Here is a 23,581-nt window from a genome sequence, read left to right on the forward strand (position 1 = left end):
GTTTTGTGTCCAAATGAAAGGAAAGGAAAAACGAATGCACGACCACGCGTCTTAAATACAAAGCGCGCGTTTCTACCGTAGCCTACTTGGATGGATCAGACTTGCGGGACGGAGGTCGGTGGGAGACGCTTAGCCGGCTTCACCTTTACTGACCGTTGTAACGAGATTAACCCTCCTCCACGCGTCATGAGCGATACAGTCTCTACCAAAGAAGCACAGAGACTTGGAGACTAGAGAGAGAGAGAGCGAGAGAGAGAGCAAGAGAGAGCGAGCGAAAGACGGGTGGAAGGACGGAGACCCGTTGCGTCGCGCAGTGCCTACTCTCGGCGTTCCCGGCTTTGCCATCAGCCCCACCGGAGTAAGGACGGTCGGGGAAGTAGTTCACAGCGAGCACCTCTCGTCTGCTTTTTTTTTTGACGTTGGGATAAAAGACACGAGAGGCGGTGGCGCGCCGCTGAGCTCCTGTGCAAGATGCTGTAGCGACGTTGCGCGCCGGGTCTCTGTTGCTTCTCGGCCACTCACGGATGGGATTTATGTACAGTGGAAACCCTGACATGGTAGGACGCTGTGTTATTGTACTGTGTGACTGAAAAATATAAGTGTGTGTGTGTGTGTGTGTGTGTGTGTGTGTGTGTGTGTGTGTGTGCGTGTGTGTGTGCGTGTGCGTGTGCGTGTGTGTGTGTGTGTGTGTGTGTTGCATATGCGTTGCTTTGCGTTCTCCTTTGTTGCCTATTTTTTTTGCGCGTACTGGAGTGCTCTGCATGCGTAAACGACATGGTGACTGTTAACGCCGTTTTGAGGCGGGCTGTTTGGTGTATTCAATGTTGTCACTGGTCTGCCGCACCAACTGTACTCACGGCCGCGAAACACTCACTAATAAATGTTGAAGTAATCCAATGGAGAGGCGCGCCGCTCGCTCCCGGCTGCCCTTAATCTGCACACCGGCGTGGAGTTTAAAACACAGGGCACTCACTGGCGTGCACAATGCATCCGGAGAGATGACACGTCCCATTATCCCGTGCAGATGCATCGTGTTAAGAGGTCGAGTTTCCATGTTTTGACGGCACTTTTTCGTAGGCCGTCCGATCTAAAAAATAAAAAAAAATAAACTATGGCCAGATTGAATCGGCCTACTGAACTCGCTGAGCGAAAGCGCTTTAGACAGCCGGTGTGAAGGATCACATCTAGGCGTCCTCAGCTCGACATTACTGACAGGTGAACTTTCCCGGGGTCAGTGCATGCATGCATCAGGATTCCCCTGGGAACGCGGAATTACGACCCGCTGACAGGATAGCATTAAGTGGAATTAACGTTTACAATTGAAGTTGCCGGTTTGACCGTTGTGCTGACACCACAACACTGCACATTCAAAACGACAACCGTGTTATTCTTTTTGCGAAGATGAAAATCATTGGCAATCATCATTGTGGCTTCCATCATTTGATGCAACAGCATCAGTCTTGTCAAAACGATGTGGTTAAAAACACATGCAAGGTAAAATGGCGGCCTATATTACAATTATTGAATCTACGTGTTGCATTTGTCTTTGAGGCTTATAAAGTTGGCTGGTACCTTATTTGCTGTATGGAAATCTGTTCAGTTACCAGACCTTGACAAAATTGATCCATTCATCAATTCATTCATGCACTCAACATACTTTCCCTCATTAATTTATAGATAGTCAGTCAACAATATTTAATTAATGAAATCATTGACCGATCCATTAATTTACTCATGCATGATCACATATTTGTAGCATCGTAGCATTATATGAAATTGGTATCAAGGTGTTTTTTTTGTCTCCATCGACAGAAAAAAACATTAGTCTCCTTGCAGTCAGTAGGGTGCAAACCCACGACATTATGGCATTATCGATATGGAGCTGCTGCTGGGTGAGAAATAGCACGCTGTATGACGTCAGCAGCCATTTTTCCCGGCTCCATAGGACCACACTGCATGGATGACATTTAAACCAACACTCAAGAGGAAGTCACACTAGTTGTAGCTATCAGGTAGCACCCAATCAGCAAGTGCATTACTCTAGACTTGCAACCACTAATTGCTGCATGTCAAACACTGTAAGCCGACTTCTTTTGTCTTCCAAGGTGAACATTGCATTTTTCTAAGTGATTAAATGAGTCACATTATGACCTTACTTTGGCTGACTGTCGATTTGGAGGGGCTGTAGCTTCACACTTCAAGTATCCAAGCTTCCTTGTCCACAGGTTCACATCCAAATATATGTATTTATTCCACAACCCCATTTGAATATCCCACCGGGCTCGATTTGAGGGCGGTGGTTAAGTTGTGGCACCCTCAGATGAGTACAGAGTTCAGGTTTGCAGCTAACCTGTAGCTGTTTGGGCAAGAGGCCCTCTCCCCTTACTGCTCAACATTTATATGGATCCAAAATCAAACTCACTTTAACTAAAATTGTCGACTGAATAATAATATTCTGTTTCACAAAAAGTGTAGTTAATCATCAATCACCGATGCACATTCTTAAGATATGAGGTTATTTCAGCGGAATGCATTTTGGAGGGAGGCTGTGTGGTATTTTGCGATAAAGCTATCTATCCATAGATTGCAACATTCTTCCAGAACCAGTGAGCGCCCGTACAATCCCCTTCAAGACAATTCTTCATCCGTTTTGGGGAGAAGAGAAGCGAGCACATTGTCTCCAAGTCTTTTATTGTCAGGAAAAACTTTTCCGTCAGGTGTAAAAGGTTATACGGTTAGGGTTGTGAGAGGAGTAGCAATAAGCTACCAATTTGAGTCTGAGTCAGGAGTGAATGGTAGCCCGTTGGTTGGGGTGTGTTTGGTACTCCACGAGAGGAGGGCAGCAGGTAGCTGATAAAAGCTAATTGGAACGACAATACATCCACAGTAACTCCGAACTCGTAGATGAGATGGCTCATTGTAGTTTCACCAAACCCGCACTTCTACGAGAATGAACTCTGGAAACACTACTCTACGTCGGTCGGAGAACAACTCATTTCAGACCGGACGAAAGCCTTGCCTCTAAGAATATACATTCAAGTCATAACTAATCATGCTCTACAATTAGATTTGGTTTGTGCCAACCGTTAGGTGGGAAGATACAATCAGCGGACATCATAACTCTATAAAGAATAATGCATTATTTATTACTTTTTACTGTCATTACAAAGTAATTAGTTACATTACAATATTACTGTCTTTGAATTGTAAGGCATTACACTACTTTTACATTACTTTTGCATTACTTTCACCAAAATAACAGGAAATATGGATTTGGTGTTCTCAATAGATAGATTATTGTGTTCAATGCAGCTCATTAGACAGCAGGAGGTGATGTGGTATGGCATAATGATTGGTGGCTCATGTTGCAATTCATTTTATAATAGAAATACTGTAACTTTAGGAATTCATATTGAAATCAATAGGGCTAGAGCCTACTACGGTAGATCACAAGGATGAAATAGAGTGGTTTACACCGACATTTTGACTATTGGTCCTGTCTTGGGCATTTGGCTCATTTCGAATCGCCTCTGCCTGCTTCACTTGGCTGGCTATGGGTATTCACAAAACTGTCCTTAAAACAACCCTAAATGTGGTTTTCAGAAATGTGCAACCCACCGAGTGATTAGTGTTGTTCGTTGATGTTCCAAATCAAGTATCGTAGCGAAATACAGTTTCTGTCGTGTTTTATTTGGCATTTTGTAAATCCATTGATTTCGGTTGGAAGACTCATTGCTCCTTGACCGGAAACGGAAAGGCGTCAACCAGCCACCTGGACTCTGCTGCTGCCTTGATCTTCTCCTCTAGCAGTAAGTAGACGGAACATTTGCGCAGATATTTTTCTCCTCTGCGAATCTCGTGGCGTTGGCCATTTTGTATAAAAACAAAACACAAGTTAAACGCCAAGCCATTTCCTTTGTTGGAGACATAGTTGCTTCGTTACCTGATGTGGTTTATTTTGACTATGTCACCGACATGCTGAAGAGAGCAGGTCAACTCTCTGCTGTTAACCTTGGCCATGAGTGAGCATAATTGTGAAAAGTGAGTAGTATCGCTTTAATGTTCTTTTGAAGTTGCTTGGAATCAGACAACACTGCAAGCTGCAGTTTCACCATCGTGGGTTATTCTGACGACACCCATAATCGTTTTCTCATCAGACGTTATCGCACTTCGACTCGTTCTGAAAGAGATTCCCCGGGGGTGTTAATATGTGGATAAGACCGCAATTAACAAGGGAATGACTAATAACCTCTGACTAATAGTATCGTCGTCTATCACACGTTACACCCAGCCGTGCTGGTTGTTCCCCACTAAATGCAGAGAGCAGCCAGATACTGTAACCTAGATTTATTTGGAGCCATTCCAAGGTGTGGGAAGGCTGGTGTAGTGGTTTGGGTGTCTGCCTCCCAGCTGAAGGAACCTCGGTTTGAACCTGGCTCATCCATAGGCATCCTTGTGAAAGATACTTCCCCCCCTCCAAAATATGGACTCATTTTTCTTTCAAAGTGTGTGTTGAATGAACTATTAAAAACAGATGAATAGAAAGTGGCATTGCCTGGGAGTTGCTAGTTGTGCGCCTTGCTGCGGGTGTGGAAATGGGATGAATTGAACTCGGTTGCATCAAATATCTGTGTCTAAAACCACGGCAGGGCATGTCACGTTTCACAGAAAAGGTGAGAAGCCGAGGAAGGAATTCCGGCAAAGGGCAATCCGGTGCCGCTGTGCTTAGATTCTGAGGATAGACGATTTTCAGCTGTCCTATATCAGGGAAGTTGTATCCATTATCTGCTTCGGTCATATTATACCTAACATAAATGATTATCTCTGGTGTCAGAACAGCACACATTAAACACTGACACACTAAAGAACGGAGCTGAACATAGAAAAAACTATTTTTCGGCTCCCTTATTACTGTCATTCTTTTAGCTAATACGACTATTTATATGCAGATCAGACACCTCCGGGAGACAATTTCAATCTTTTTTAGCGTGATAAGGGACTGCTGGGTAGCCATGCTTAAAATGATCCTGGACGAAGAGAGGGGAGAGGAAGCGGACGAGGCCAAAAGGGACGCATTTTCGATGCGTCCTCCCTTCCTGCATCCTTTCGCTCCATCTATCCCCCTTTTTCATTCCATCCATCTTCCTTTCCTGTTACTTCTCCTACAGACCTTTGTCTTTAATTTGTCCCTTTAGCTCACTTTATTGAAATTGATAACATGACGTACAGTACAGTATAATAATCAGGTGCAGCTGATTATTATGCACTGTACACACGCCGGGGAAAAACAATCCATGTGATCTTATGCATTTGTGTCAATGATGAGAGGTTGCTGCGTGGGGTTCTCTCTCTTGTGTTTGAGTATTCACACAGGTGATCCACAGCAGGGCAGATAGGGCTTCTTTCGCTCAGATACTGCAAAGGCATGAGACATTCAGGGATAGTCAATTCCTTTTTTCATCTGGAAAGCTGTAGCAGAATAAAACCATTCCTATAGGGAGCAATAGGAGAGAAAAACATCAGGGATAGGTCAGCGTGGAGCAGAAGGCTGTTGACACCATCATTGATCTGGACAGTGAAGAAACAGGCTCAGCGGGGGATCATGTAATTTCAGGACATCTTTTTTCTCAGATGTCTCGATATGAAAAAAGTTTGGCGACTTGGGGAGTTGGATCATGTCCCTCGTCGTCGGGGTGGAAGAAACCTTCCCTCCGCTGTTTCTAAAATGATCGACAGGTCAATGAGGCAATGCCGCCCAACAGAGTGATGCATTTTCCTTTTGTCTTTCCTGCGTTTGAAACTGCCTTCCCTACTAAATATGTAATTACATATTTGTTAAATGTCTTCATGGAAATGTTGTCTCTCTTGCAATTGACAGTATGCTCACCTCGCCTAGTTTAATATCCACGGATTTCATTTGGAAAGAGACCAAACTTCCATCAATAATGCATTCCCTTCATATTTTTGAATATAATAACACCTCATCCGATAACTTTAATTCTTTTTTGTGTGTGTGTGTGTGTGTGTGTGGCTTTGTGTGTGTGTGTGTGTGTGTGTGTGTGTGTGTGTGTGTGTGTGTGTGTGTGTGTGTGTGTGTGTGTGTGTGTGTGTGTGTGTGTGTGTGTGTGTGTGTGTGTGTGTGTGTGTGCATACCCTCAACCTGTCAATGAAATCTAATATCTCTGCAAGAACATAACAAAACAAACCTGGGTTTACCTTTGGGATGTTCCCTGCGCAGAGGAACAGTTTACAATATGAGTCCAGCTCCCACAATCATAACGCTGGGCTTCATTGGATTCTAAATAATTGATTGGAACAAGGCCGCTCTGTTAATTTGTATTCCTTTCCTTACCTAGGTCCCATACCCATATATATAGGATGCTTGTGTACTTCTCAAGATGGATCACATGGATGAGTAACAAAGTTTGAAATGACAAATAAATTCATGTTACACCTTTCTGATGTAGTTGCTGCAGGCCTCTAAGGAAGAAATCAGCTATTTTTCTATTTTTTTTTACCTTTTGATGTGGAACAATAGGGAGGCAGAATAGGTTAATGTGGTCTTTACAAAAAAATATTTACAAAATGCCTTTAAGGAGAGCCAAAATTGAGTGTTTTGTTCATTTGATGTGTCAAAATGTATTGTCCAACTATGGTCTTTATATGGTCAAGCATTCAAAGATATTGAGTCAATAGCCCCAGCTCAGCTCCTGACTCCATATGGCACACAATAGCTGGTTCAGAGGACCTCCAAGTGCCATCTGGCTAGCGTCAACTAGTTATCAGGTGAAATATGTATACAAATGTATCTTTTACGTCAACAGCAAGCAGCCAAAGAGAGGTTTTTGAGCCCCAGACAGTGTAGCAAAGTCTTTAACCACTCCATGTCATTGCCACCTCTAATATACGTTCTTCTCTCTTAGGAAATAATGTGAAATGCTTGGTTTTGCCGGAGCAATTGCAGCGTCATTTGGTTCCGCCACTGCCCAGGATTTTGCTATCATTGTAATCATAATCACAAATTACAGAGCAAAAAGTCTTTCACAAGGACACAAAATCATAAAGAATTACCAACTCATAGTTTGGATGGCAATCTCAATATTTTGGTCCCAATCACATCACGTGAGTCCCCCATCGTTTTTTTAGCAGTACAATGGTTTTGAAAACCATAAGGGATACATTTTGAGTCAACGTCAAAAGCCATTAGCCTGTACATAAGGTCAGCCGAAGACATAACCTTTCAAAGTTTATTTTCTATGTATTTCTGAATTCGGCAACTATTTTAGTTATTCTCAAATGTCTTATCCAATATTGTTCACAATTACATTTTCTGATTTTATCAGCAACTATTAGATATTCCCGTCTCAACTCTCATACCCATCCCCGTTCTGACAATATTTAATTTTTTCTTTCTAAAATGTGTAATATCACAAAGGTTACAAAATCGACTTTCTCACCAGACTTTCATACCAGACGTCCTTATCCGACTTCGTCTGACTAAGGGTCGTGAGCCCTTCAGAGAGGGGTAAAGCCAGGAAGCACCCCCCCCCCCCCCCCCAAGCTGCCGGTATTCAAGTGTGTGTGTGTGTGTGTGTGTGTGTGTGTGTGTGTGTGTGTGTGTGTGTGTGTGTGTGTGTGTGTGTGTGTGTGTGTGTGTGTGTGTGTGTGTGCGGGCGGTCTAAGTGGTCTCCGTGCTGCCGCATTAAGGCAGGCGGGTGGTCTTGTGACACGGGACACCGCTCTCTTTTAAACGCCAGGCAGCGGTTGGGGGTGGGGGTGTGTGTGTGTGGGGGGGGGGGGGGGGGGGGGGGCATGACACCCCGCTTAGAGCCGGCTCAGCAAGGGGGGTTTAAAGATTTAAAATGGTGGTCATGAGATGAGTGTAGCCCAGGGATTAAAATAACCTTCTCCCCTCCACCACCCAAGCCCCAAGAACTGCACCTCTTTCACACTGAATTAGGGGATATTTTGGGCTTCAGCATGCTTCAATATCCTCTATTGCATTAACATGGCCACTACTAATATTGTGTACAGATGTGTTTTTACATACTTTTTAATTAGTTTATCTCTTTCTCATTCTGACGATTGCCCCACTGGGTTTTAGGAAGTACATCTTAGCCCATCTTCTCTCATGCTACCTGATGCTCAAAGTTAACTAACTCTTCTTCAGGTTAAGTGAGTGAAATGCGCAGTGAGAATATCTGCTTCAAGTTGACTGCACCTGCCTCTTCATGAGCCAATCTTCATCTATAGCCTCTCCTAGCACATTTCTGACCAATAAGGGAATCTTTTCCATAATTGGTCCAGGGAACGAATCTTTCCTGTTAGGCATTGGTCGGCGAAATGCAACACATCTCAATGGCAGAGAAACGTAATGAGGCAGGGGACATATTTGGGCTTGTTCATTATCAAAATCTTGTTCTCTTACACTCTTTCTCTCGAAGCTTCCCTACAGCAGCTTTTATGACATGTATCTGAATTCACTTTCATTAAGTTTGCATGAAACCGCCGGCTAAATAACATGATAAACGGGTACTTTGTCATTTCGAGAAGATGGCTGGGCGCAACACTGGCACAGCTACATGTTTAACATGACATACAATTAATCTGAGAAGCTGTGTGGGTTAAACTCATTGCGTCGGCACCTCCTACAAAATACGTTGAAAACATAAGATGATTGAAATTGCAACATAATGACAGCAATTAGATCCATAAGCACAACAGCATCTGAACTAGGCCAAAACCCCTAATTTACCTAAAACATTTGATCAAAATACTGTAGTTAGCTAAATTAATCAAATATGTTCTTGGCAATCAGGGACATTTTTGTGTTTGAACAAACACTTCTTTCAACAGTATTTTACATATATGTAGATTTGATCCAATAATTATTCCAAAGGTAGAAACTGTTTCATAGAAAAAATAAATGAATTAACTTTACCGACTTCCAACAGGCATCCAGAAAATACAGCAGTCAACCATTACGTTGAAATTCTAATCTACAACTTCACTTATCTTTATACTTTTGTGAGTGTTTGGTGTATCATTGACTATCATTTAACCTACTTTTATGACAGCTGTAGTGTGTAGTGTGTGGTAGCAAGTTTCTATTTTGAGTGAAGTTTATTCGCATATAAATAGATAATTTTACAAACAAGAGTCTCTTGTTCTTGGTTTTAATTAAACAGAGACTCAGTGTACGCTGAAGACTTTGAGGCTGGTCTCTTGCCGTATTTGGCAGGCAAGAGTGAATAAATTGGACAAAATATTACATTATTCTGTTACCCTTGTGTCATGTTTTCTTAATGTTTTGCTCCTTGGGCCTAGTAAAAAAATAAATAAAAAATCATAATAATTCACACAATAACATGGGTAGAATCAATTGTGCTCAAGGAGCACCAGTTAATATGAACCGTGAATAGTCACTTGACCAAAAAGTGAGGAATGTATTAATTCCATTGTTCTCCACCTCCTCCTGAAATTAAGACATCACCTACCGCGTAGGCAAGAGTTCTTGTTGAAAGGTCACAGAAAAAATAACTACGTCAAAGAAAAAAAACAAACTCATTTTAATTGTTATTAATTTCTGATTCTGGCTTGTAGTCAAGGAAACTACCCACTCCCCTGCAACCGAGGGGTCAGTGCTGTCCCTTATGTAAATGCCATTGTGACCCAGGCTGGAATGGAATATGTTTTCCTCTTCCCAGTGCTATAATAGTGTCGTCATGTGGTTATCGCTCCGAAATGCTCTCGATGGTTGTCCCTCTAGTTTAATGCTCTGCTAGCGGGGGTAAGGGGGATAAGGCTCTGTCACTATGTGAAGGGGCCTTTGTAGCCTTAGCTAAGAGCTATTCATTTGAGTTAATAATGAGTGATTAAACCTTGCAGTAGACGATAAAGAGCCATTCATTCTCCTTGCCTTCATCGTTATTAGCTTTCTTAAGCCTCCTGATACACATCTCCATTGACCACTCTTGCTATTTGTTCAGCCCTAACTCCCTCCAGTCCAATGTAACCTTTACGCCACAAAGAGTACAGAGGTGAAGTTGACTATACCGGAGATATTTCTTTGCCGTTTGGTATATGTATGTCTGTTGTTTTTGTTTCAGTCATGTGTGTGTGTGTGTGTGTGTGTGTGTGTGTGTGTGTGTGTGTGTGTGTGTGTGTGTGTGTGTGTGTGTGTGTGTGTGTGTGTGTGTGTGTGTGTGTGTGTGTGTGTGTGTGTGTGTGGTGCATGTGGGTTTTTCTGTCTTTATGTGTTTATCTGCCGTGTGTGTGTGTGTGTTGTGTGTTTCTTTAATTTGTGTTTGTTTCGGTGTTTGGGTCTTTGTGTGTGCTTTTTGTGACTGTATGTTTCTGCGTGTTGCTTTGTGCCCTGCCCCATCTGTGTGTGTGTGTGTGTGTGTGTTTGTGTGTATGTCTTGGTTTGTGTCTGTGTTTGTCTGTGTGGGTTTGTGTGTCTCTATGTGTTTATGTGGTTTGTGCCTGCTTGTGTTTGGCATCTATTTGTGTGAGTGTGTTTGTCTCTAAATGGGTGTTGTTTGTGTTTCTGTGTGTTTGCTGTGTGCCCTGTGTATACCTGCATGTGTTTGTTTTGAATCTGTGTCTGTGTGTGCGTGCGTGCGTGCATGTTCAGTGGCTTTGTGCGTCATGTAATTCAATGAGGTTTCAGCTTGGTTACATTTACAACGAGGGAGGCGTTACACACACCGCCCTGAGGTCTCAGGGTATCTCCTTACCGCCACACCAGGGTTGTTCTGAAGTTCAGGCTCTCGTTTCCGAGGGCACGATCGACTTTCCCTGTTGTTCACCACGTTGTTCACCTGTCGTCCGTCTTCTGACTCGTGCTGTAAAGTGTCCCGTTAGCCAGATTATGAATTGGATTGCCATGAAACAAACGTAACGTTTGATTAGTTAACAAGGTGCCATCTATCCATCTAGTCTAGCGTGTGCAGCCTTGAAAATCACTCGCCGTTCAGACAAAGCACAATTGATTGGAAGCTTTGTCCAGAACATAATGAAAATGAAGAAAAACTCAAACGCAATTACGCAGCACGTCAAATCAAATGAACTTATATCAACATGAATAATTGTCTTTCGCCGACAGTAACAGCAAGTGTTTGTATAGGTGCCCGGTGTTTCGAAAAAACTATTAAGAAAACTAATTAAGCCTCACTCGAAGTCCCTGTTGATTAAAGATAGTTTTACCAACAGACAAATCATCCCCTTTCCTAGCTGCTGTAAAACCAATTGCATGACCGCTCACTGAAGCACCTCGAGTGCCGTGTAGGTAACCGAGCGTATGTTTTCCAGACGTCCATGTCTCTCCCCTACTGTCAGAGCTGGTAATGATATTTTGATTGCCTGCCTGAGCTAACTTCAGCCATCAGATCTGCGGTCACGCCATAAGAAAGGTCTTTGAAGATAAACTGCCCTGTAAAGATTAGATTCCTGTGTTGTATTGACAGCCCGACTGGCAGTTTGTGTGTGTGTGTGTGTGTGTGTGTGTGTGTGTGTGCGTGTGCGTGTGCGTGTGCGTGTGTGTGTGTCATATTGTGGTTACCAGCAAAACAAAAAAAAAAGCTGCTGAAATGATGGAAAGAACGTTTTAGTTACTAATCTTAAAATGTGTGTCGCCAAAGTAATGATTTTGCAACACACCTCCGTGTCCCAATATAACTGCCGTACATTATTATTTTAAACAGGGATTGTTGTTGTTGCCGCTTCTCTTGTTGTGGTGGTCGGTAGAAGGAGATTGCTTCCACTAGCTAACGATGCGTAGTCATCCTCTTCCAAAGAGGAAGTGCTGGGGGCGTCTGAACGCAATCGTCTGCGGGATGTGACGCGCCCGATGGTGGTGCTGGGTGTCTTCCATCTGATCAGTCATATCAGCGGTGTCAGGCACCGCACTCTCAAACCCTCATCATTCACCTGAGGGGCGTGGATTGCCTGCGGCCACAAAAAATTGCAATTTACAGCTGTTTTTCGTCAAATCGATGACTGTGCAGTTTTCCCCTCCCTCGTCTGCCTGTGCTGCACGCCTCCATGCTGCTCGGCTAATGGGAGAGTCAGGGCCGCTGAGGAACGCCTCGCCCCCGCCATCTGTATAGGAAGCGTGCGCTCTGATTAACAAGGCGTAGCCCATCGCAGACGTGACTTATCCCGGCGAGCGTGGCAAAGGTGTCGAAAAAAGGTGGATCGGATACATGCTTAATGACAGCCGAGTGAAGCAGGATCTGAAAGCAGCCGCCTGTATGATTAGGTGTGTGTCTGTGTATTTGGGTTTGAATCAATGCTGGTTGATGGAGACGTAGTCTTAGTTGTGGAAGCGATTAAAATAATTATTAACCTCTCTGGCAATTCAGAAAATACTGGCGTTCTCAATAGAGCAATGATTTGCAAGAGTGCCTTTTTATATTTATACTATGTATATTATTGCAGATTTTTTGGGGTGCATTTTTCTTACTTGTAGGCCAACTTCTGCTGTGGCGCCCAACATTCCCCATCTGAGATTAATAAAGTACATCTTATCTATTTGGAGGAGGAAAAAGGGAATTTTGAATGTGGTGTCACTGATTCACCTGAACTGCTCGCTATACTGTTAGTTATGTTTGAATGAAGCCCCTGAAGGGGAAATATTTCCCAAGTGTGACAGAGACGTTGTGACAATTGCTGTCGTCTGTAAATCGGATTATGTCAGAGAAGTGAAGCCTGGGCTACTCCATTGTGCTCCGCCACAATGGCTAAGCGTGTGTGCGTTTAATAGCCGCTGATATCAGGCCGTCTGACTCTATCTTATTTCAGGGCGGCCAGTTCCTTAGGCAAGCATATTGCCCACGGTTGATGACACAATGCTCTGGGAAGGGAGAGAAGTATCAGGCCTCGTGATGTGTTTTGGTTTTCACTCCAAAATTTGAAGTGCTGAATTTAAATTCCATATTTTTTTTCTCTCCTTGTTGACTACTTCCCCTCGAAACCATCAAAGACTTAGGAACGAGGGGAGAGGGAGGACTTCCAAGTCAATGTTTTCATAAAACGCAGTCGGCGTTGAATTGCTATAGCGCCATCTGTCTATGTGGGAACCCCCGCTGTACACCACCGCCAGATAGGCCAACCCAGAAGCCAACTCTGAGCTGCACTAATACCCGCTTGTAAAGACTTGTTCTACTTTCCTTATGTCTTTTGAACACATTCAGAGAGAGAGAGAGAGAGAGAGAGAGAGAGAGAGAGAGAGAGAGAGAGAGAGAGAGAGAGAGAGAGAGAGAGAGAGAGAGAGAGAGAGAGAGAGAGAGAGAGAGAGAGAGAGAGAGAGAGAGAGAGAGGCTGATGGGGAGACAATTGATTGGAGGAACACAGAGCGAGGGGGAGAAAAAGAGAGACACAGACGGAGAGAGAGACTGTGTTATTTTCGCAGAGCAAACCCCCTGCACTCAGAGGATAACGCCCTGCATTTTCCTCCTCCATGTAATCCATAACTGTGATTGCTTCAGCCTCACTCTTGTCTCCCACCTCCTCACCCACCTCCTCCAGCCTTACCCCTAAGATCTGTCACTCTCTCTCTGGTCCTCCGCCAACAGTTTGATTTGCTGCTGTCTTTTTTCGTTTTTTCTCTTTTTAACTGTCCCAATATTTCGTCCGCTTGGTTCAAGGGGATGTCTGAGTAAAGATATAAACAGTGGGAGATGGCTCTATTCTGTAGCGACCCAGCTTCTGTGTCTCTCCAAAGAGGTGGATATGGGGAGCCTGTACATGCGTCTCATTTCACCACTAACTGCTGCTTGGCCAGGTCAGACTGGGACCCCACTGTCTCTCCCCTGAACTCAGATTTTAAACCTGCTTTGGTAAAGGTCTCTGTTGCAGTTGCTGGTAGCAGAGAGAATTTAAACTTCAACATGAAATGGTTTAGTGCAAAACAAACCACAAATGAACCTAAGCGAACCCCTCCTTTTTTTTGGGCTTTCGCTTTTAGTATGTTTTCCCCAAATAATACCAAACCAATATTAACCAGTTATGAATCTCCATGAACAATCTCTGACAGAAAAACAAACCAGAATTTTTTTTGGTATCCCGTTGAGCCACAGGCAGCCATAAGACGTTCAGCCGGTATCATTTGATGCCCTTTATTTATTTATTTCTCCAGTCACTTTCTTTGTTGAACAACTGATCAACCCACTGGCTTACATCAAGCTTCTTGTCCAATTGCATTTAGACGGAAAATCACTGCCAGACGCTGCAAAACCAGCCTGCCTATTCCCCGGTGTCAGCGAGGTTGTAGGAAACGGCGGCGCACAGAAAATGACTCCTCTCTTCGGGGGGCTTGGAAATCTTTTTTTCTTATATTTCTCCTCCTTCTTTTTCTCCTTCTTCTATTTTCTTCCTCCGTCTCTACCAAATGTGAAACACATCAAAGAGTCCCCCCCCCCCCCCCCCCCCCCCCACTTCAGTCCTCTCACGATAGATAGGTGTAAAAAACGTAGCAAATGATATATGCTTCAACGTTGGGGGTGGGGGGGAAGCGAGACGCGTGAGTCGGAGAATAGAGGAAGAAGCTGCGTGAAATCTCCCTGTGGTGCGCCGTTAGAAGCTGAGGAGACAGCTGTGGACCTCTTGCTTTTGGTGTGTCCGGGTTCCACCCTCTTAGGTGCTACAGCGGTACCGGTTGCTAGGTGCTGCTCTATTTTGGCTCTGTGTGCGGGGAGGATATTACAGTACAATATGTTGGCCACTCAGGATATTGTCTTCCTCAGCGAGGGTGAGGGACTGTGTGTGTGAGAGAGAGGGAAAAACGATTTGTATTCATATGTCGGACACTGTGTCCTGTGTTTTCGCGTCAAAGGAGAGAGAGCTGGGGGAAGACGAAGAAAACAGCTTATGGAGACAAGTTTAAGTCCTCTCCAAATCATAGCTTTCGCGAGTGCTGATTATTGCAGGAGTTCCCCATACGCTGATTCTGTCCTGCGCGCCGCATATGATGGTGTTGATGCGGGTGGCTGGGTCCTCCACGTTCCCTTAACATATGCTCGGGGCTGATGATCTCCCAGCTTATCACCTTGCGAAGCCACTCTGCAATGGGGAGCCGTGACACTGAATCACTCAGGCAGAGGCAGAGGAGGCGGAAGGCGCTTCCCTTTCCTTACGCTTACTTTAAATTGCCTCACACGTCTTAGGAACTATACGGAGAAAAATACAGCCACACCGCACTGTCGGGATCCAATAACACACCACTTTGTGGTCGCTTGTCACTTTTGCAGGGTAGAATGTCTTTGTTTTTTAAACGGCTGTTTTGAATCCAGAGACTACCACTGTGACGCGATATGCCCGTATACCTGCCATCGAGCAAGAAAAGTACAAATGTACAATACAACACCCGCCATATTGATGCCTGAGCGCTTGCAGAAGTTGTGGGGGGCAACCCATCGCATAACAGCTGTTTACTCCGGTGCGGGACAACGTTTGGCTGCGCCCAATGTGTGTCTCCAGACTGGCGCTGTGAAGTAGGAGCAGCCATGGCCCTCCGCAGCACTAGACGAAGAATACTCTTTCATTTATTTACCCTTCTCCTTTCCTCTCTTCTTCCAGGTGGGCAGGCAGTAAGGCTTGACAGAAGATGAGGCGGGGCTGGTGTCTCTTCTTCAGGTGGTGGCTGGGGACGGCCATGACAGTCTTCTCTCTGCTAGCCTACAGCCGGGGCCAGAGTTCAGACGGTAAGGTGGAATGAGGCTTCTGAACAACCAGGCGGGGTTGGAGGACGGGGGATCGGGGGGGGGGGGGGGGGTCATAGCCTCCTATAAACGGCCCTGCTGGGTCAGAAGTGCAATTCTCTTGTCAAAGGATTAAGATTACAGGGTCGGGAGGCTAGCAGACTGCATGCCAAATTGATGTATGAAATGCCCACTGTGTGTTTAACCCTTATCTTATTGCCTGACATAATGCCTTTTTTGCAGCAATTCATAATGTTCAAATGCTCCGTTGGGCCTCGCGTCTCAGCAAGATGTTCTTGTGCTTGAGCCCGACTGGGGCATTTCTGGGGGAGTTTGCATTGCTCTCCATCTGTTCATGTCGGCTCCCTTCTGCCTACAAAGACACAAGTCTTGCTGGGAAAAAGCTGCTAGAGGAAATTATCCATTGATGCTTAACAACCCCAGTCCTTCATGGGTAAAAAATAAGTTGAATTAGAAATGGAATAATATCTCTTTATGTTCAGTTAAGGTTGAGACAATGATCTGGGTCACAGCATATGAAGGATGCGTAATATTTCAAATGCAAGCAGTTGCAAGATTGTGGATGGTAAACGGAGGTAAGCTTTTCCTCTTAACCGATCAGCTTTATATGGACGGTGGATCAGAGTTAAATCGTACTGCTTATACAGTATGCTTTGCTTCCCATCCACTTTAGGCATTAGATCATACTCAAATTGAATCACTGGAAGATATATAGATAGTGTACATCGTGGTTTTCTCTCAAACAGTTCAGTGGTCCGGCTAAGTTGATTCCTTTTGCAGTTGTGAGTTTGAGCTTCCATTTTAAAAACAGATGTTATTGACAGTTTCACTGATAAATTCCTCATTCAATACCAAAAGCTATTCAACAGCAGGCCCCACAACAAGTGGGACCTGACTTGTTGAACAGTGTGTTTGTCGTGTCACAATATTTTCAAGTTGACCAAAATAATTAAAAGGAACCTCTTCTTCACAACACTGTTCTTCTGAATATGGTTGGCATTTTATGTGTGAAATAACTTTCAGTAGCAGCTATGTGCTTTATTCAAACTTTTCTATGCTTGAATGGAAAAATAGCCCACTCGAGGCTATTTATGTGGTTTGCTGTACAATTTTCTACTAACGTTTTGCACAAGAGAAGAGAGGTTTGCGGCATCCCAGCCAACCGCCGATTGTGTAGGAGATAACTGTGCTTGCTTGGTCAATTGTAGAATATTGCAGTGGCCATGAATGCACTACAAATGGAAACTCTGACTCCTGGTTATCCATTCCACGTCATCAGTCTAGTGCTCACATAACGCTCAATTGGTTTGACAAGTGGTAGTAAAAAGGGTCTGCAATTAGGGTCAATGCATATTTCAAATTCTAAAAAAGCAGAGGGGTATAAAACGCAAATATCATACAAATATAAACGTAAGAATATTTGAGCTTTAAAATGTTCATTTTGCTGTTACTATTAAATCGTTCATTATGAATAGGTGTATATGTATATATACCCGTATATATGTGTGTGTATTTATCTTTATATATTTGTTAAGATATATATATTTATTTGTGTGGGTATAAATATATATATAATGCATGCAGTTTTAATCTGCACTGTGCTGTGTATACAGTATGCACGGTGGAAGAGGCTTAACAATACAAACGATGACTGTCATCCAGTCCTCTTTCACTATTATCCCTCCAATATAGGTCAGCAGTTCTGTTTGGCTCAAGAAACCTCCATGTGGAACATCACTATAACATCTTATTGAATGGCCTTATGCTTACTATGACCAGACAGTGTTTCATCACTGTAATGCCAATAATTACATTTAAAGTGTAACTATTATAAACGTCTCTTTCATCTCTAGGATGTACTTATTTCTGCTAGCTTCTCCTAGCGACGGTGATCTTTCTAATGCAGGGTTTGAGTATAAGGGTATGCATTTTCTGGAGTACCCCTTCATAAGTATTCCAATTTTCCAGGAAAGAAACAATGGGAAGATATCTCCAGAATTTTGTGACAAGAAATATATTCATAACACATACTTGTCAGCCGTATGTGTCTACTATTGCCCTGATGGAATCCATGATTTTCTTTTTTATACAAATCTCGATATAAGTTTTTTTCTTCTTAACGCTGTTTGTGTTTAATATTAAAAGTATCAGTGCCTCTCAACTCAACATGCTGGCAACATGATTGGATAACCTTGCATGGCTTGCTGGTTGATTTGGATTCCCTGCAGGAACCGCTGTTTCAGAGGCATAATGAAAAACACAGTAGTCTGAAGAATCAGTTTCCTGAATAGTTGTATATCTGACATTGGTGGGTCATTGAAGGCTTGGCGTGGGTTTGACTCTGAATGCACGTGCAATCACAGTGGCTTTTCACACAGTACTTCTTTTTTCTGCTGTTTTATATTCGCCTCCCCGAAACATTGGTTTACTTTTTTGCCCGTCTGCAAAAAAATACTCAACGAGAGTGAGAGTTAAGTCTTGTGGTGTGGTTACGGCTCAGAGTGATATGTCGTGTATGTGACCAGGGGGACGGACGAGCGTTGGGGCTTTGGTAAAGTGATCGTGCGTCAAGGCTTAACAATCTGGAGGTCCTTCATCCCTGCCTGGGTTTTAAATCGGAGGAGCTTTTTAATCCCACTGATTATGGAAATGACCGGGTGTCTGTGGGTCCTACTGGTTCCAGACTGACACTGTTAATTACACAGAGGGAGGAGAGGGTGAGAGAGGGAGGGGGGAGGAGAGAGAGAGAGAGAGAGAGCGAGAGAGCGAGAGAGCAAGAGAGCGAGAGAGAGAGCGAGAGAGCGAGAGAGCGAGAGAGAGAGAGAGAGGTACAGAGATAGACTGGAGAGAGGGAGAGAGACTGGAGATAGGGAGAGAGAGAGAGACGGGAGAGAGAGAGACTGGAGAGAGACGGGAGAGAGAGAGACTGGAGAGAGAGAGACTGGAGAGAGACGGGAGAGAGACTGGAAGCGGGAGAGGGAGAGGGTATTGGAAGAATATATGAAGTATTGCTGGTTACACCGCTGGCCGATGGCTTCAGATGTATTGCTGGCGACATGGCCCATCAAAGTGTAATAGTTTGGGGAGCTGAGAGACATGGTAGGTAGGACGGATGATGAGAGAAGGTGAGAGGGGAGGATCGGAGGCAGGGCGGGGATGGAGAAGGTGCTGGTTGTTGATGTTGTCATCTTTATTCGCCGCTGTGTGCATTCCAGGGATGATCTTGGTTTGCGAAGAAGATATTTTTTTATGGCCGCCCTCCCCTTCCCCAGCGCACCCCCCCGAGCCACCGGCACATTTTCTGTCTCCTCCCCCATAAATCTCCCGGGGACGACAACCACAAGTGCCCTTGGCTCGGGCCGACATCTTTAAAGAAATACGGAAAAAAAAAATGATGAGTTAAAACTTTATGTGTTGCTGGTGACAGTGTCGTTACAGTCTCTCAGGAAACAATCTAGTTTTGCACAACCCTATTCCTTAACGTTAACATTAATATAATAGAGCTATAAAAGGGGAATATCGCCGTGATATAAGTGATTTGACTTTACTAGGATTCCACTCTTGAAGTCTCATTTCATCCTTTTGTGTTTGTCACTTTTTCAACCCCTCTGCGTAGTCCCCTGCCTTCCGCATTTCTCCCTTGCATATCCTCCCCCCCACCTCTCTCTCTCCTCCCTCACCCCCACCCTTCCTACCTCTCCCCCCATCCACCCTACCATGTCCTCCTCTCCACCTCACTCCTCCCTCACCTCCCCACTCCTCGCTCCCTCTCCTCCTCCTCCCCCTCCCCCCCCCTCCCCCCTCCTCCCCCCTCCCATGCCCTCCCCTCCTCCTCTGGATTATCTGACTCTTGACGAGGGCTCCTCCTTCACCCCACAACAGTCATGTGTGTGTGTGTGTGTGTGTGTGCGTTACAGCGGTGCAAGGCAAAGTGGCAAACTTAACGCATGTCTTTCAATTCTGGGATCGCAGAGAGCTTAGCCAGAGGGTAGCGAAAGGTCAGGCCTGAAGCCAAATCAACACTAGTCACAAACCATCCAGATATGCACGCACGCACGCACGCACGGACGCGCACACACACACGCACACACACACACACACACACACACACACACACACACACACACACACACACACACACACACACACACACACACACACACACACACACACACACACACACACACACTTATACACACACACACACACACACACACACACACACACACACATACACATACACATACACATACACAGGCACATTCACATGTGCACAGCCACTGGATCCTATTATCTGAGCACAATTGTCTTACATAATAGTGTTGTTGTGGGGCTGAATGGGCAGAAGTGCATGAGATGTCATTTGCTCCGCACAACAAGTTAAATGACAAAAATGTTTGTCATTTCAAAGACGCGCAGGTGGAGGTATTTACCTCTTAGGTGACTCATTTCGAACTGTAGTGGAGTGGGAAAAGACCTGAAGTTGTACACAAGTGGCGCCATGGCCCATTTTAGATTACACTTGACTCCAATGCAGTTCTCAAGATACCTATACAGCATGCAATTAAGCAAAATCACAACGATTACAACCAAACATTATGCTCTGCTAGCTTACGATATTCTGCACCATTTACGCTATAGAATAACATATACGATTGGTAAATGCATTCAAGCGCTATACGTCATGCTGTACGGGCAAGTCTCTCTGTGTTCCTCATCAACAACCGTTGACCTGGTCGCCATCTCGGTGGTCACCTGCCATGGGATGCCTCTGTCTCACCTCAGACGGCTGTCCATTCATTCTCTCTTTCTCTTTCCCTGACTCTCTCTCCCCTCATCTTGTTCTTTCACCCTCCCCTGTTTCTCGTTAACTCTCCCTCTCCATTATCCTGCCCTCCATGTGTTTCTCTCTCTCCTCATTTTGGTCTCTCTCTTTCCCCTGTTTCTTTCGATCTCCCCTCATCTCGTTATCTCACGCTCTTCCCTCATCTTGTTCTCTCTCTCCCTCATATTTTCCGTCCCCGGGAGTCTCTCTGCCTGGTCTTTCTCCCCTGTTGTCTTCTCCTTGGTCTCTCCCTTCTCCCTGGTATCTCCCTCTCCCCTGTTGTCTTCTCCCTGGTCTCTCCCTCTCCCCTGTCGCCTTCTCACTGATATCTCCCTCTCCCCTGTCGCCTTCTTCCTGGTCTCTCCCCTGTCGCCTTCTCCCTGGTCTCTCCCTCTCCCCTGTCGCCTTCTCACTGATATGTCCCTCTCCCCTGTCGCCATCTTCCTGATCTCGCCCCTGTCGCCTCCTCTTTGGTCTCTCCCATCTCCCTGGTCTCTCCCTCCCCCCTTGCGTCACATCTGCGGCCCACCTCCTGGGTCCCAGCCTGCCGATTGTTTGTCGATTTCTGGGATTGTGTGATTAGAATCCAGATGTGTGTGTGACTGTGTCTGGCATCAGTGGCAGCCTGTGGTGCTGGGAGAGGGGAGGGAGGCCACGTGGAGGAGAGGGGAGGTGCGGGGGGCTGCTGGGAGGGGGAGGGTTGGTCTAATCCATCTGCCTGCGCCAGCTATAATCAGGTGCTGAGGGAGGAGAAGAGGAATAGAATGGGGAAGGAGGAGAGGGATGAGAGAGGAGATGGAGGCAGAGAGGGAGGAGAGAGGAGACAGAGGGGAGGGGAGGGGAGGGGAGGAGAGGAGAGGAGGTTACCGGTCCGGTAGTGAGGAGAGGAAGAGAGAGTAGAGGGAGTTTTTGTTGAAGACTGAGAAGAGGAGGATGAAAGGAGGAGACTTCTGCATTATAGGGAAGATTGGAAGAGAGGAGGAGAGAGTTATTTTCAATCGCGCAGAGTGGAAGAGAGAGAGGGGATATTTTACCAGTAGGGAGGAGAAATGGAGAACCGGAGAAGGAGATGTCAGCGCCTGGCTCTTGCCCCGGGGGTGTGTGCTCCATGGGGCTGAGCTCGGTAAGCGTGTTAATGCCAGGGACCCTGGAGCCCTGGGAACACGCCCTCCAGGCTGGTGATTACAGCCCTGGCCCTCTCGTGTGCTTAGCGTGCAGCTGTCGGAGGAGGACGTTTTGGGGCGAGGAGTGGTGGTTTGGTGGACGGGGGGAAGAGGGTAAACAAACACAACCTAGGAAACCACATCAAGGAACTAATGCCCTCTCTTTATGGATTTTGGGTGATATGCTGTTGGTGCTTCCACTTAATGGCCAGTTGAGTCCCGCCATATCGCTGCCATTTTACTGTACAGCGTATCCCCCCCCAACCCAGCCTAGCCCACCAACCCTGCACCACACCACAGACACACACCCACACACAGAGACACACACACACACACACACACACACACACACACACACACATACACACACACACACACACACACACACACACACACACACACACACACACACACACACACACACACACACACACACACACACACACACACACACACACACACACACCTAAAACACGCACAACACATACACGCACACCCACATTCACATGTGCCATCTCTATGGTCCCTCATTCCGCCTTTCAGAACGTGGCCATTCGCCTTACATAGAGAAGAATCACACAAAAAATTGATCGAAAGCCAGAAAAACAGTCAATGAAAGACAATCATTTCAAAGAGAATCGTCGGATGTACTTGTAAAAATAAGAATCACAAACGCCTTTGCTCCAAAAGCTCCCGTTCCTGATAATAAGTGAGTTGGCACAGAGGGTCGGATGGAGACCGAGACAATTTTGTTGTTTATTGATTTGGTTTATTCCCGTGGACACACTGCCACAGATGATCAATCAGTTTGTGCAGGATCTTGTCATCTCGTGTTCTGCTTGTGTGTCTCAATGACCAATTATTGATAATTATTGCCTGAACGGACCTGATATTGGTTTGTTGCCCCTTAAGGTCTATTGTCTTTTCCTGATGCAATTATATTTCAATAATTACTGCGGCTTTGACAGACAGTGTTCTTTAAGAAAAGCTGCGATTTTCTTCCTGGCTTTTGTTTCCCTCCTGGTGCAGCTTTACACAGTCAATGCTCTGAGTGAACTATGCTCACTTTCATTGCATTTGTTTTGTGTTTTTCCGCAGAGAAAAATGATAAGGCAAAAGATAATTAATTACTGTTCTCGGGATGCTTCAGAAGGCTTTATAAGCGTGTCATTTGAATAACACAGAATGACACTAATGCAACTGGAACAGTTCCCCTTCTGCTTCTCACGGTCGCAGTTCAGCCATTTCCCAGAATCCTCCTTACCTCCCCGGAGAGTCTTTGGAAACCAAAAAATGACTTTCCTTCTCCCCTATGCTGGCACCCAAGTGGTTGGCTGTGGGTTAAACTTGCGACCTCGCCAGTATTTTAAGTGGATCCGGGTTAGCGACACACAATTAGACCAACCAAACACCGGGTTCCACCGAGAGACGGTTCTGTCTGGCTGCGGGCCCCCGGCCAATCTGAAAACATCTCAGCTGCACCGCGGGGACTGCTGGGAGTTCAGAGCGGGGGGTGGGGAATCGCCCCAGCCACATTTTCTGTTCCTGTGACTGTTGGGTCGTGGTCCAACCTTTCTTTCACACTGCCACCCTTTGGCAGCAGTCTTTGGCTATAACACCCGCCATATTGGTGAAGGATTGGATTCCGCTTGACAGTTTGTGGGCATTTATGACGACAGATATCATTTTCTTTTATGTAGCTTTTCCTTTTGGTCATTTAATATCCATTTGATGGATTTGGGGAAGGTGGCGGAATAGCTTGCGCAGACAGTGCATGCGTGGGGAAGGGGTAAAAGCCACTAGGGGTGAACTGAACGGAAGCTGTTATTGGTTAGATTGATATGTTCTGTGAATGACTCTTGAATGGCATG

The 23,581-nt window shown here is 45.2% G+C and overlaps 1 protein-coding gene across 1 annotated transcript in view; it reads left to right on the top strand.

Moving 5' to 3' along the window:
* pcdh15a (protocadherin-related 15a) overlaps positions 1-23,581 on the top strand; it is a 409,668-nt gene that overhangs the window by 225,582 nt on the left and 160,505 nt on the right. The window contains exon 6 of the mRNA XM_056608756.1: positions 15,580-15,704. Coding sequence (XP_056464731.1) covers positions 15,608-15,704 — 97 coding nt within the window. The 5' untranslated portion in view covers positions 15,580-15,607. The remainder of the gene's footprint in view (positions 1-15,579; positions 15,705-23,581) is intronic.

Source organism: Gadus chalcogrammus, chromosome 15 (assembly GCF_026213295.1).
Source record: "Gadus chalcogrammus isolate NIFS_2021 chromosome 15, NIFS_Gcha_1.0, whole genome shotgun sequence".
In the NCBI taxonomy this organism is placed as follows: Eukaryota; Metazoa; Chordata; class Actinopteri; order Gadiformes; family Gadidae; genus Gadus; species Gadus chalcogrammus.